Consider the following 14,757-nt stretch of genomic DNA (forward strand, 5'->3'; position numbering starts at 1 on the left):
TGCTCATTAAGAATAAAAGCATACACACAAACACTAATGCATTCCCATTTGGTGAATAAATGCTTCTGAACTCTAAAATATGTACTTTTTTTTAAAAAAAACAACCTCGAATCTAATAATTTTCACACCTCTGTACATGAACTGACCATCTGCCCATGCCAACTGTTACTGTCAAGCTGTGGCCAAAGGTGAATCTGCTTATACCCAATTGCTGAGGATATTATTGTTACGCACAAAGTATTCATTTTTAATGTTGACTTTGTAGCTAATGCTGTGTGGATCACTGCCTCTGCACCTCTCAGAATTATGTAACCTGGCATAGGCTCTCAAACATATCTGTCTGCTCCACAGCTTTTTGAGCTTCAGTCTTCACATGCATCATTCTTTCATCTGTATCTACCTTTTGTCCCATGCCTATCACTATTATTGCTTTTCTCCAATTCCAAGCCCTCTTTGCACTTGTTTCCTACATGTTGTTGTCTCTCATTCAGTTTGTCTTCCTATGCTTTATTTCTCCATATCCTGGCCACTCCCATGTCCACATAGAAAGAAAACTGATGACAGTTTGTGTGGTAGCAAGGCCCAATTCCACTTGACAAAGATTTTAATGTGTTTTTTGGGTGGCTGGTGCACCCCATTAGTATTGTGATCAACCAACCATTTTTCTTCTATCAACTGTCTTTTTAATACTATTAACAGGACAGTGGTATGAATGGATGTACTGGAGAATGTAGTGAAATTTTTTATTGATTTTACTGTAGCTACATGACCTTTGTTTTCTGTTTAAACAAGAATGGCTACTCATATAACAGTACCACAATCTTGAAATAATATCAAGTTTTTTAGAAAACCACTTAATTACAGTTTGTGTTGTCATATTTGTAACTAATTATAGATTCTAAAACAAAATTAATCAGGTTTAGCAGTTATGCTATGACATATGAAAAATGTTCTGCTTTATGATATCATGACTGGATTCACTACAGTCTTTTCATTCTATTTTCTGCATCTCTGCGCACAAATACCAGTATTTTTATTTGATTTCTGGTAGCAAGTAGAAAATGAATCTCAGTAAAAAATAGTTTACAAAAATATATTTGCTTGTAGTGAAATTGTCAAATTTTTGTCCATTAAAATTATCACCTGCAGCCAGCCAACAGTGAAATTTAAGTAATGTAATTATTATGAGGTTTTAATGTTTTAAAAATTTGCAGAATACATCCTGAATTCAATCTTCTGCAACGTCTTTATATTCTGTAGTAAGGTTTAGTAACTAGATGACCACAAAAAAGGTTTTTTTTCTATAGTAAATCAAATGCAGATGTGCACACTAAGTAATTATTATAGAATTATGGGTAGGTTTCAGTTTATTAACATGTATGGTAAAGCACTATCCATAGGTTCCATCAACTTTTGTACTTTGTATGGTACATGTACTTTCTTTGAAACTGCTACTGCCATCAGATTCTTCCTGCAACATAGACAGTACTAAACACATCACCCACAGTTACTAATATATTTTATCAGTTGTCACGTCACAGCACAGCATGTAACCACTATCATGGTTTTTGTCTTCTTCATAATATTGTAAGTGCATTGAAGTTTTGATCAACAGTCACTATTGTCTCTTAGTTTTCAGAATCACCTGAACATAAGAAGTAAATCACACTTCTGTTATGGTCAGTATACCTGTTTCTGCATTATTTTCAAAATCCAGTTCCGAAACTGTGCAACATCTGTGAAGACAATGTATTGCCTCAAGTCACAGCTTCCCGTTTCAGGATCACGCAGAGAGAGGCTTACAATTCCACGCAGAAACCATTGTCTTCCACTTTCTCCATCAGAGGGAAGGAAGAGACCACCTCCACTGTCACCTGAACAGGGCCCTGTCTCTGTTGACAATAGAAAGCAAAAGTCGTACATGTCAGAAAATATTCTTAAATGGCTAAGCTGCATCAGTGATGGCAAAGAAATTTGTAACATGCTTCACATGACTGATGACCTCAGAAGTTAAGTTGCATAGTGCTCAGAGCCATGCTTCACATACACTGGAAAGAAAGGGAAAGATATCTTTCTACACAGGGTGACCCAGGAGAAATGATCAATATGACAAGAACACTCATTTGTAACAAAAGACTACTTATGGACATATACTCTAATACAAATGGTTTCCGAGATGTAACACATTTTATGTCACTTTGGCATGCTTTTCTTGCGTAAATCAAAAACTGTGACCTGTAGCAAAAATGTGTCTCAGTACGAAATTGAGCTACATTACATTTCCAGCACAAAAGGTCCTATTCATATTTTCTCTAGGACTAATCGTCTGCATGAAGAGAACAAGAAAATACTGAAAATATATGACATACATTTGCTATAGCTTAGGTAGTTTCTCAACTTGATAGACCACAAGTGGTAATATATCAAATTGTTCATCCTGACTTCTTCTACATTATTGAAATATGTTGACACAATGACAGTAAATGTGTTCTATCTTAGAAACCATTTGAAATAGGGCATATGTCCTTTTGAAACTTGTTTGCTTTAAATGACTGCATTTGTGAAACTGACCATTCCACCCAGGACATATTGTATATGTTAATGCCTGTGCCATATGAGACCCTGTTATTTGCTACCATAATGTTAAGTTATTAGTTAATTATTGTTAGTTACTTTGTTCTGTATTACATAGTAAATAAGTGTATTAGTGCATATTCTAGTTCAAATAATGAAAGTTTCACTTTTCCAGTCATATTAATTATTGCAAGTGAAAAGTTTTTGAGAAAGAAAGTCATACACTCAGATTTAAATTTGCTTATGATGAAACAGGATAAACTCCATGTGGCTTTAATTGTTTGCATTTGTATTTCATTTAAAAGGCTAAGTTGTCAAGAATTTTGTGTTAACCCACACGAGTTACTCCAGGATTGATTTTGATTAAGCTTATGTGTGGACATTCAGTTTATGAAGTTGGTGGACCTAATTTATTTATGCTTACCTGTTAGTATAAACTTAAGTGTAACAGGCCACTAATATCTGGAAATGCATAGAGATTTGTAATTATTTATAACGGGTGATCAGGAAGTTTCCATTCTAAGGCCACACTTAGCCCTTGCCTACATATCAGTTCTTACATACCAGCATCAGAGTCATGCTGGGTTGCATGTATGCTGCAGCAACACTTGCGAATACAACCTTTTCAATTGCCCCTTATGTAACAGTATGAGCATGTGCAACAAATGTGCATGTTGCAGAAGGTTAGTTAATAGGTTGACGCTGATGTGCACGGATTGTGAACTGCAGTTTAACTTGAGTGGAACAGAAAACAGGATTCTAACTGAGGCTCCCTCATCAATATGCATAGTATATTTAAAAGATATGAAGATTAAAGAACAGAAAATTAAGTTTTGTGTCCATCAGCCATAAACTGAGGACATTTAAACTGAATTACAGAAATTGTTAAATTGTTGGGAAGGGGGGGAGGAGGGAGGGATGTGGGAAAAGGTAACAGAATAAGGCGAAATGGGAGCTCCAGAACAGATCTAGCTTCTAACTTGTTGAAGAGGAGAAGCCACATTCAGCTGTACATTGAAGTATGGCATCGTAGACATTTAATAAGAATTTAAGAGATGTGTCACAAGCTGAGCTGTGTGGAAAAAGGGAGGTCATGCCATAAAGTAGCTGCCATGAGTGGGATTTAGGCAAACAGCAGTAAGAAAAACTATGATCGAGGTATCACATCATAAGTACTGTAAAAGATAGTGCTACCCTCAGTCAGGTAATAGAGGATATTGAGGTACTGACTAGGGATTTGAGTTGTGGTGATTTACTTTGTTCACTTTCAGTGACAGCAGGAGTCAACGTACCATGCTCATCAAATATCAGTGGCCAGCGAAGCTCTTGTCAGCTAGCATATCATCACATTACTCCACTGCCCACGCTGGTAACATCTGCTGCAAGTACACCTTTGATCCCCTTGCTTTCCAAAAACTTTGTATTCTTAACTATCATGAGAAGGAATCTTTGCTTCTGCTTAAACGAGTCAACTTCTCCCAACCATATTCTTGGCAGTTCAGTTCTCACAATGCCATGTAGCTTGTGACTTTAGCTACTACATCTCACCAGAGTTTGATTTATCTATGAAGTTTCATATCCAGAACCATTTTACCATAGATTCTCACTGTCCTGTATGCAAAAGGTACTCTACTATGTGTTCCATGGCCCAGTCTCAAGTAGATCTCAGTAAAGACTGAAGCTGGATGCCCAGTTTTTCCACTCTGATATCAACACTGGATTAATAAGTGAGTGCAGTGCACACCAGTCCAGTGTAGTTGCAAGTATGTGCCAGAAGTACCAGGTAACTATTTTACCCATTTCATGCCCAATTATTTTTGGCACCTCTTAATCACCAAGTGTGCCCTGAAACAAATAGCTTTCCAGCTGTGCTGGCTTCCTTTACTGACAGACACGTCTGTTTTACATCATAAATTAAATATGGCATCTTTTTATTGTCCAAACTTTTTAGCACGCTGTTGATGATCCATTCCACCTTCATGTAGTAGGCTTCCTATACAGTGATTTCAATTTAATATATGTTAACTTTAATTTTTAGAACTACAAAATATTAATCATGTTCCATCAACATCTTTTATGATGGTTTTATTCAGCATCTATTGATGTTGGCATAGCGCAAGATCCCAAGTGTCAGACGTTGTCATGACAAACATTGCAAGTTGTCACTAATGTTTACCTTGTTTCCGAACTACACCACCAAGAGCCAAGACTCAGTAATTCTGTAACTTGAATTCATTACTCTTCTAAACTTTTTCTTTTGTTGTAGTAGCTACATCTCTGAAATAAAGTTGTGATTGCTCTCAATAAAACCAATCTAACTTTCATTTCTAGGCCCATGAGTTCATGCCAACCATCTTACATGTTCCTTTCAGTGTACTGTATTTTTTATATCCAACAGTGGTTGCTGTTGTAAGCAGAGCCACCACCAAGATATGCACATCATATGGTGGCACCTGGTGGAAAATATTTGCTGCTGAGTCTGCTGCATGGTTCATTTCCTGCCGTACACTGTAGCTGTTTATATGACACCACTGCACACCCAAGTTGACTTAGTTTGTTTCTGGTCTCGATCTGGAACTGTTTTATTGCTGTGCTGACTTCGCTACGTCACTGAACTTTTTAGTGCTTCATTCACTTCATGAGCTCAGCCTACTGCGAACTTACAGGAACATGTGGTTTTTTTTTTTTTTTTTTTTTTTTTCCCCCCCCCTGTGGTTTGGTGTACCCACTAGAGCGAGTATAGATGAGTCGCGATAGGCACAACAAAAAGATTCACACAATTAAAGCTTTCAGCCATTAAGGCCTTTGTCAGTAGTAGACACACACACACACACACACACACACACACACACACACACACACATACATACACACTTGTCAGCAGTCTCAGTTCACAGTGTGGTTTCAGCTCTCTGAGACTGCAGACATGTGTGCAATTTGCATTTATGTGTGTGTGTGTGTGTGTGTGTGTGTGTGTGTGTGTGTGTGTGTGTGTGTGTGTCAGCGACTCAGCATCTCCGCTATATGGTGAGTAGCAACTTTCCTTCTCTGGTATTGTTACATTCCATCCTGGATTTTCTATTGTTTGATATTTTTAATTATGTTGCACGAAAACTGGAGTGTCACATTAAAAATCTCAGAGGCATACAGAATGAAACAGATATCTTCAGAAAAGGAAACAATCACTAAATGTGTCCCAAAGGAGTCAATATTTGGTCTGCCCTTCTCGCTACTTATAGCTCAGCTGTCAATGTACAAGAAGCAGAAATAATTTTCTTTGCTGGCAATGCAACCTACTGAAAAATTCCAACACTTGAAAATGTAAATACTTATTCTTGATAATTAATAATTAATTGATTATGTACTAATTCTGTGAATAGACTACCACTAAACTGACAAAACACAATACAGGCAATTCTCATTCATTAGAATTAGTGAATGAGAGAAATTGAAACAGAATATCTAAATTCTTAGATGTTTATATTGATAATAATTGAAATGAAAGTCACATGTTGCAGACTATCTTAAACATTTAAGCTCTGCAACTACTGCACAACATTAATATCAGAGTTTAGGTATGAAAACAGTTGACTTCTTTCTATTATTCTCATTAACAAATTTTTTGTATTTATTGCACAGTCTACCATCTGGAGACTTCTTTGATGTAGTCCTCCACGTTAGTCTGACCATGCATCATTTACAGTGAAGTACTGCATCCTACAGTCATCTGAAACAGCTTACTGTACTGAATGAACCCTTGGTCTCACTGTACAATTTCTACCTCTCACACTTACCTTCACAAACAAATGACTATTCTCGGATGTTTCAGAATGTATCCTTAAAACCAATTCTTTCTTCTAGTTAACTTGTACCGTAAATTGCTTTTCACCCCAATTTGGCTCATCACCTCTTCGGTAGTTATTCTGTTCCCTTCTTGTACAAACCATGTAATAGTACAGACTGGTGTAGAATCTGATCCCCTTAATTTAATGAAGAACTCAGTACAAATATCGAAATTATTTAAACTTTTGTATTTACTGTAAACTGTGGTTGTCTACCAATTTTGATGTATGTTTAGGGTGTAAATGAAGTATATTAAACATTACTCCAGAAGATACCAAAATTCTTCTTCTTCTTTTCTTTAAAAACTGGTTTTGAAAAGTTCTAGAAGGCATCATAACAATTTAGAATTAACTTGAAAGAAAATTAGGAAACTTCTGTCAAACACATGACTGTAGAAATTTGCTGATATTGTGTTGAAACTTGGGAGGATGTTACTTACAAAAATACTGCATAATTAAAATGTAAAGTAACTTTTTTCTGTACTAATTGTTTACAAATGGTATTTATCTATTTTTCAGTCTAAAGATGTGTTGGTATTGAAATTATGTTTATATTATATACTTAGATTGCTTAAAAGCTGCACAGTTTATTAAGATACAGTGTACAGTTTTGGGGGAACAACAGTCTAACAAAACATTCATTTAGACTACAAAAGAAGGCAGTCAGAATAATAAAAGGTATAGGATATAGAGATTCTTGTAGGCATGCTTTCAAAGAATTAAAAATCATGACACTATCATCCTTATACATATATGAAAGCATATGTTTCTTAAAAGAACACGAGGAATTTTCTACATTAAACAGAGAATTTCACAACTACGAAACGAGGAATAGGAATGATTTCCACAGAGAAATTCATAAAACAGCTATGTATCACAAAAGTGTACTAACCAACCCAAAATCCCCTACAGTGCTCTCCCCAAAGAACTAAAAATAATACCAAAACTGCACATATTTAAAAGAGAATTAAAAAACATGTTATTGAGCAATAGTTTTTACAGTATTGAAGAGTTTATGAATCATTGACAATAAAAGTACAGTTAATATTTCCCTGACATAATAAATATGTGTAATTGCTCACATTTAAATACTTGCTGTTTCTATGAAAGTGTGAAACAGTGTTAATGTAAGAATGGAAATAATCTTTGATGTGAGAATCAATAGATTTTTTTTTTGTATGATGTTATCCTACTTGTATATTTTTATGTTAATGCTCTTATAGTTCTATTAAAATTGTAATGTCTAAGTGGCAAGTAAATTCAATTATAAATTTTCATGTACATGTATTTTAAATTGTAATGTTTATTGACAAGTCCTATGTCATTTTGATGATGTACTACAAGGACGCTAATAAATTGAATTGATTCGAATTAGACTTGTCACCATATTTTACAGTAATGAATCTGGTATTCAAATTGCCAGGGTTTTATAAGTGTTTATTGTAATTCAAAATATGTACTCATTTAAGTAATACTATGTAATACGGTAACTGTTACATGTGATTTATACTGTGCTGTCAGCACATGCCAGTGCAGTACAGTTTTTGTGTGTGTGTGTGTGTGTGTGTGTGTGTGTGTGTGTGTGTAGTTCAGTTCAAGTCAATAGTCTGTGTTAGTTGTTGCCATACATGTGTAAAATAATGTACTTATTTGACTGTTGAAGACAGATTTCCGGTGGTGGAAGGATTGGCTGTTATCTTTGTGGGTAACATTTGCTGGGGACACTTGCATTCTCTGATCAATTTTATGCTTTCCCATTTCGAGAAAGCTCTCTTAGAGACTCCTTCCATGTCATCCTTTGGGGAACAAAAACTACTATCCTGAGGCCCACCACCAAAGCACCATGCTTCTCTACAGCTGAATACACCTGCCCAGTATGGACCAGATCCACCCACGTGAATAGTTCTACACAAGCATTAATAAAACATGTTGACTCACAACAGGGTGTATGGAACCTATGCCTCTACCAAATCTTTACAGAGCTGCTCATTTTATGAGTCCCAGGTCCTGAAGAACATCTCACAAATTCACAGAAAAGCTCAGACAAATCATCAACGATCAACATGCTCTTTTTGGTACTGAGTGTGACCCTAAACAGCTAAGATGCTGTAAAAGGTAAACATGGAGGACCTTTAACTGCATAAGAACATGCATGGCACCAGTGAAAAATACTACGATCATGTGGGGTCATGGTAATTTGAATGATAAGTGATTTTGGTGCTGTGCAAGACATGGAACACATCCTGTCCTGTCCAAACTGCCCCTGCAGATGCAACCTCAATGATTTGGACAAGAAAGAAGCCCTGAACATGGCCTAATACTTGAATGGAACACTACAATTGGTTTCTGGACATGAAAAAGTAAAGTTCGACTGTTGAAACTAGATGCAATAAATGGAGAGTAATTTGTAACAGTGTTGGGTTAATTAATGTAACTACAACATATCCAGGGAAATCATTGAACTACACTTCCTCTAGTTGAGTATATTTTCAAAATTCTTCTTAGTTCTGCATTTACCATTCAAACTTCCACCTCTCAGTTATGTACATTGGTGATCGCTCCAATAAAATCACATATAGTTTTTTCTTTAAAAAATTGTTTGCAATGATTACAATGTTTATTATTTTCACAAGTATCAAATGGTACTTGTCACAAATGTTTTGGTCCCTATACGTTATCCCTGTTACCAACAGCACCCATATCATAGCTTGTAGGGGAGGCCACGACCTGGGTGTATCGATTATTTTTTTATACTCTAAAGATGAATGGCAGCTTTTAAGTAGACAAAAAAAATTTCAGGTCTGACCCTGTTAAAAACCTACATAATGCCTACTTTTAAATCATTTTCTCGAAAGAAAAATGTCTGACTACATTAAATTTTTTCCCTTGTCCTGAGAACTAGGGGATGGGAGGGGACAGGATGGCACCCTTTGTGTCCCTGGGTATGAGTGCCCTTCCCTGCCACATTGGGGCTTTCAAAGAGCATATTCTAGTAACAGTTTTAAAAGCTTTTTCTAGATATAAAAACACTATAAGCATAGGTTTGCCTTTCTTTGGTTTGTCTTCTAAGGTAACTTGCAAAGGTCACCACATCTCTACCAACATAGGTCATTCTTGTGGGATTTCTAACCATTAAGAGCCAATTTTGGGTGATGTCCAATTACCTGAAGATGGATGTAAGAGTAAACTGTTATTTTGTAAACTACATTATGCTTTGAAAATTGGGTGAGGCAGATTTTACTGTTTTGGATGAACTACAAGAAGTAATGGGACTTTGACATACAGAAAATGTTGCTGGTTAGAAATTTAGAAAAAATAGATGTACATTATTATTCTTGTGCAATGTGGATCCCCTTGTTTACATGTATGGGGTGCCATATTGCAAATTAAGGTAAATTACATGAAATTAATTAATTAGTTGTGCTGTACATCATATCATACAGAAAAATTAAGGTAACAAAAGTAGGTACTCAGAAGTCAGAATCTAACTGTGGTTAGGGCAAAATCTGAAGCAAAAACTGCAAGTGGCTCAGAATTTTATGTATAATTATTTCAGAGGATGATCAGTGTTAGGTCATTTCAAATATGTTACTGGTAAGTAACAATGCTTAGCTTTCTGTTGCCAGGGGTTACCTTTCTCAAATAGACTGATTAGCTCATAGGGTTTTGCATGCTGTGAACTGTAGTACTAGCATCTTTTAATTATATATTTTAAAATTATGAGTGTCCTAATGGGAATCAATTACATCTAGGTAAACAGAACAACCAAAGTTATAACCTGAACAATAAATTCAAGTGAAATTAAATCTAAATAATGTGTTGTGACTTTCATGTGACTGTTACATGCCAATAGATAAACATATTGAAAACAAAATAGAGACTTAGGAAAAAAACCTTCTCTATTTATGGGAATAGAAAAACTTAACAGAGGGAAGAATCCACCATACTATGTCACAAAGTGTAATCAACTGTTGCTTGCAGTTAATCCATCTGAAGTTTACATAGTACCTCATTTAATGTTTGTTATTTGCTTAATCATTAGTGAGCCAATTTACATGTTACCACTGTTTGCATGACTCAGTTCCTATATATGTCTTTACCTCAATTTATATTGATCTGATGAAACTACTAGTGGCACTAACCATTCCGAAAGCCTCCACAGAATGTCCGTTCATTGGCGAGGAAAATAAAATCCTTCCGGCTGTTTATGCAGTCTTCTCTGGACACAATAGGAACATTTGCCTTGCGTGGTAAATCAGTGACTCTGTTGCCCAGTTCATCCCGGCCCCATCCAACAACCTAATGTAACATTAAAATGTCGTATTACACACGTAACATTTTAACAATAAAATAATATTTTAATAACTAAATATTAGAGTGAAAATCCAAGCATTAAGCAGATCAAGATAACAAAAAGCTGTTCTCAACCCAAAAGTTGGTTTGCTTCATTAGACATGGCACTGGATGTGGTATGCCTTTGTTTTCCTCCAGTACTAACACACCTTCTCTTCAAATGAACAGCTCAACCTTAGTTCAGCTCAGCTAATGGCACCAATACTAGATATCAGAATGATCCACATAAAGATTTTTTTTATTTATTTAGTCCTTCTAATCCTACATATATACACAAAAGCACATTTCATTATCAATGTGGCAAACCAGTCCCCTCACTAAAGAATAATGTACATTATGTACAAGTGTGGAAGAGTGAATTATGCAGACTCAATAAGAACAACAGCCCAGATCTCTCTGAGATTTCTGATATATACATCACAAATAAGTGCTTGCCAGTCATACAAGTGAAAAAAAGTTCTAAGGATCACAGTATTTACAGTGACAAAACCCTTTCATCATGATGTATCACCAAAGGTACACTCAATTGGCATACGACAGACACTCAAATAAGTAGTGCTAAGGTGAATAACAGCTCTGAAGGTAATCAGTCTGATCAACATGCAGCTACTCCCGAACACCATCATCCACAATCTCTAAGCTCCAAGGAAGAAAAATCAAGAAGAAAACTGATGCTTATTGTCGACAGCCACAGGGACAGAATCACCTCTCATATACTAAATGAGGCATCTACAATGATTGGTGCTATGGGATTCATCAAGTCAGGTGCAGGTTTAACTGAAGTGAGGAAACATGCCAACTCGGCAGAGGTCAGCAAGTTATCCACTAATGATTAGATTGTGCTAATTGGAGGATTGAATGATATCTTTAAAAACGAAATATCAAATTCTTGTCAGGAACTAAAGGAATGTTTGAGTCACTTAACTCATACTAATGTTGTTGTTATCAACATCCTACATCGTCATGATCTACCACAATGGTCATGCATGAATCATGAAATAAGCGTAGCTGATGAACAATATGAATCATTTGCTAAATACTTCAGAAGTGTTACTATAGTGAATATAAACAATATTGGCTGCCAATTTCTCATGATTCATGGACTGCATCTAAATGGCCTGGAAAAATGAGTTGTGGTGAATAAAGTGCTCAGTGAAGTAGGAAATAAGCCTTAAGAGGTGTAATAATTTGCCAAACAGTCCGAGTTTATGGGGAGATGCTAAGCTATCGAAACATAGCAACGAACCAAGAAATACCATTAGCAGTAAACTCTGTGTGTTCCACCAAAACATCAGTGGTCTCAGAAGCAAACTGGAACTTCTAAATCTCAACGTTAATGACGATGCACAAGTAATATGTCCGACAGAACACCATGTGACAAGCGGAACTGAAATGCCTCAAACTGATGGATAGTCATTAGGAGCTAGCTATTGTAGTACTATAAAGAAGAAAGGAAGGACTGAAATATATGTTAAAACTAATGTAAAATATAAATTCCTAGACATAAGTACTTACAGTGTAGATTCTCACTTTGAAGTCTGTGGAACGGAAATTACCACAAATAATAAGTCAGTTATAATTTTGGCAGTTTACAGGGCTCCTGCAGAGAAAATATGTATGTTTCTAAACCCTTTGGAACAAGTTTTGAACAAATATATAAAAACACAATGATTTAATTATCATGAGTGATTTTAGTCGTCGTCGTCATAAAAAACACAATGATTTAATTATCATGAGTGATTTTAGTATTAACTTCTTAACTACAATTAATGGCAGAACAGAAATAGAGCACCTAATGGAATAATTTAACCTAATTTCAGTAGTTATATTTTCCACTGGAGTAACTAGTACTTGTAAGAGCATAATTGACAGTGTATTCCTGGACAGATACAGAAGCAGCAATATTATTGTAAGACAAATTCTCAATGATCTGTCAGCTTACAGTAAACGATATCAAACTGCGTGATAAACTGAAACACTCCATTAAAACTGACAGGCCAGTCAATAATGATAACTTAGTAATCTTCAACCTTCTCTTACTGCAAATTGACTGGACCCCTGTATTTATGAAAAGGAATATTAATGAAGAATTTAATCTGTTCTCTAATGAGTTTGTGTCATTGTTTGAAGCTGTATTCCCAAAAATAATCTTGAGAAACAATCCTCAGGCCGCAAAACGGAAACCCTGGACTACTAAAGGGATCAGAATTTCCTGTAGAACAAAAGTAATTTATATGAATTCCTAAGGCTACCTAATGATCCCATCAAAAAGGAGGACTCTAGATTGCACTGTAATATTTTAAAAAGGGTAATAAACAAATCCGAAACTATGTACGTAACATCTGAAATTGATAACTGAAGTAACAAATCAAAAACCATCTGGCAAGTTATAAAAAGGGAGAGTGGTAAAAAAGTAGAGTACATGACTGACACAGAATTAATTCAGGAGGGAAATATTGTAAAACATACTGAGGAAGTTGCTAATATCTTCAATAAACATTTTTTAACAGCTGCTGAAAAAAAAATGGCTGTGAAGGCTCAGTGGGTGATGTGACAGCCCTTCTGCACAAAGCTAAAAATGCCAGAGTTTGCCAGATGCAGATAGTCCCGATAACAATTAGTGAGATCAATAAGACAATCAGAGAGATGAAGTCAAAAAACTCTTGTCGGGTTGATAATATTTCAACTAAGATACTTAAGCACTGACATTGCTATATAAATGCAGTCTTATGTCACAGTTTTAATGAATCCCTAAAACAAGGTATTGTTCTACTTAGATTAAAATATGCCCATGTGAAACCACTTTTCAAGAAAGGTGAAAAAACTGATGTAACAAACTACCACCCAATATCCGTGCTAACAAGTTTTTCAAAACTCCTTGAGAAACTGGTATAGAGGAGAATTGTTAATCACCTGATCAGCCGTAACATTCCCAGTCAATGTCAGGCCTTGCCTATCAATTGATGATGCCATTTTCTCTTTCACTGATTAAATTCTTGAATCTCTTAACAGAAAATTTGCACCAATTGGAATCCTATGTGACCTATCCAAAGCTTTTGATTGTGTCAGCCACGAAATTCTGCTAAATAAAGCAGACTACTATGGGTTAAGTGTAATAGTGGAGACATGGATTAAATCCTACCATACAGATCGGAAACAAAGGGTTATAATTACTGACAGTAATGGAATCCCAGCTTTAGGCAAGTGGGGCACAGTCAACACTGGAGTGCCTCAAGGCTTGGTATTGTGACCCTTACTATTTCTTATATTTATAAATGACCTGCCACACTGCACCACCTCACTGAGCAAGTTCACCCTATTTGCTGACGATTCTTTTCTTATAGTTGATAAAGCAATAGAGAACAACCGGGAAACATCTGTGAACAATGCATTTGATGACATTCTGAAATGGTTTAACTGTAATTGACTCTCTCTGAATATAAAAAAAACTCAGTATGTACAGTTTCATATGGCACATAGAGAACCAGATGATACATATACAGAATATAATGAACAACAAATAAAGCAAGTTGACTCAGCTAAGTTCCTGGGTGTGTACATAGATTGCAAACTAAATTGGTCCAACCATACCCTAGATCTAGAAAAAAGACTACATTCTGCAACATTTGCCTTATGCATAATTGCATCAACCACACATAAGGAGGCCATAAGAGCTGCTTACTTCAAATATTTCCATGCACTTTTGTCTTACATAATCATGTTTTGGGGCACCCAGCCCTTGGCAAAAGAAGGTTTTATTACTCAGAAGATATTAAAGTAATTTAGCAAAGAACCATATACACAATAAACATTAGAGACAAAATACAAAGTAGAATATTCATAATGCATATTTATTTTTGTTGATTGGTTTCTAGCTACTCTGTCAGACTGTAAAAGCAATTATCAATTAAATATGCCTTTAGTTTAGCCTTGAAACTACTGAGCTTACTCACTGGTTTAATGTGATTAGGCAGATTATTGTAAATTT

At 35.6% G+C, this 14,757-nt stretch overlaps 1 protein-coding gene across 1 annotated transcript in view; it reads right to left on the bottom strand.

Annotated features, from left to right (window-relative positions):
* Positions 1–918: 918 nt before the first annotated feature.
* Positions 919–14,757, bottom strand: part of LOC126419145 (serine protease gd-like) — a 273,858-nt gene continuing 260,019 nt past the window's right edge. The window contains exons 8-9 of the mRNA XM_050086255.1: positions 10,559–10,715; positions 919–1,892 (exon numbers count right to left, since the gene is read on the bottom strand). Coding sequence (XP_049942212.1) covers positions 1,681–1,892; positions 10,559–10,715 — 369 coding nt within the window. The 3' untranslated portion in view covers positions 919–1,680. The remainder of the gene's footprint in view (positions 1,893–10,558; positions 10,716–14,757) is intronic.

This window comes from Schistocerca serialis, chromosome 9 (assembly GCF_023864345.2).
Source record: "Schistocerca serialis cubense isolate TAMUIC-IGC-003099 chromosome 9, iqSchSeri2.2, whole genome shotgun sequence".
Taxonomy (NCBI): Eukaryota; Metazoa; Arthropoda; class Insecta; order Orthoptera; family Acrididae; genus Schistocerca; species Schistocerca serialis.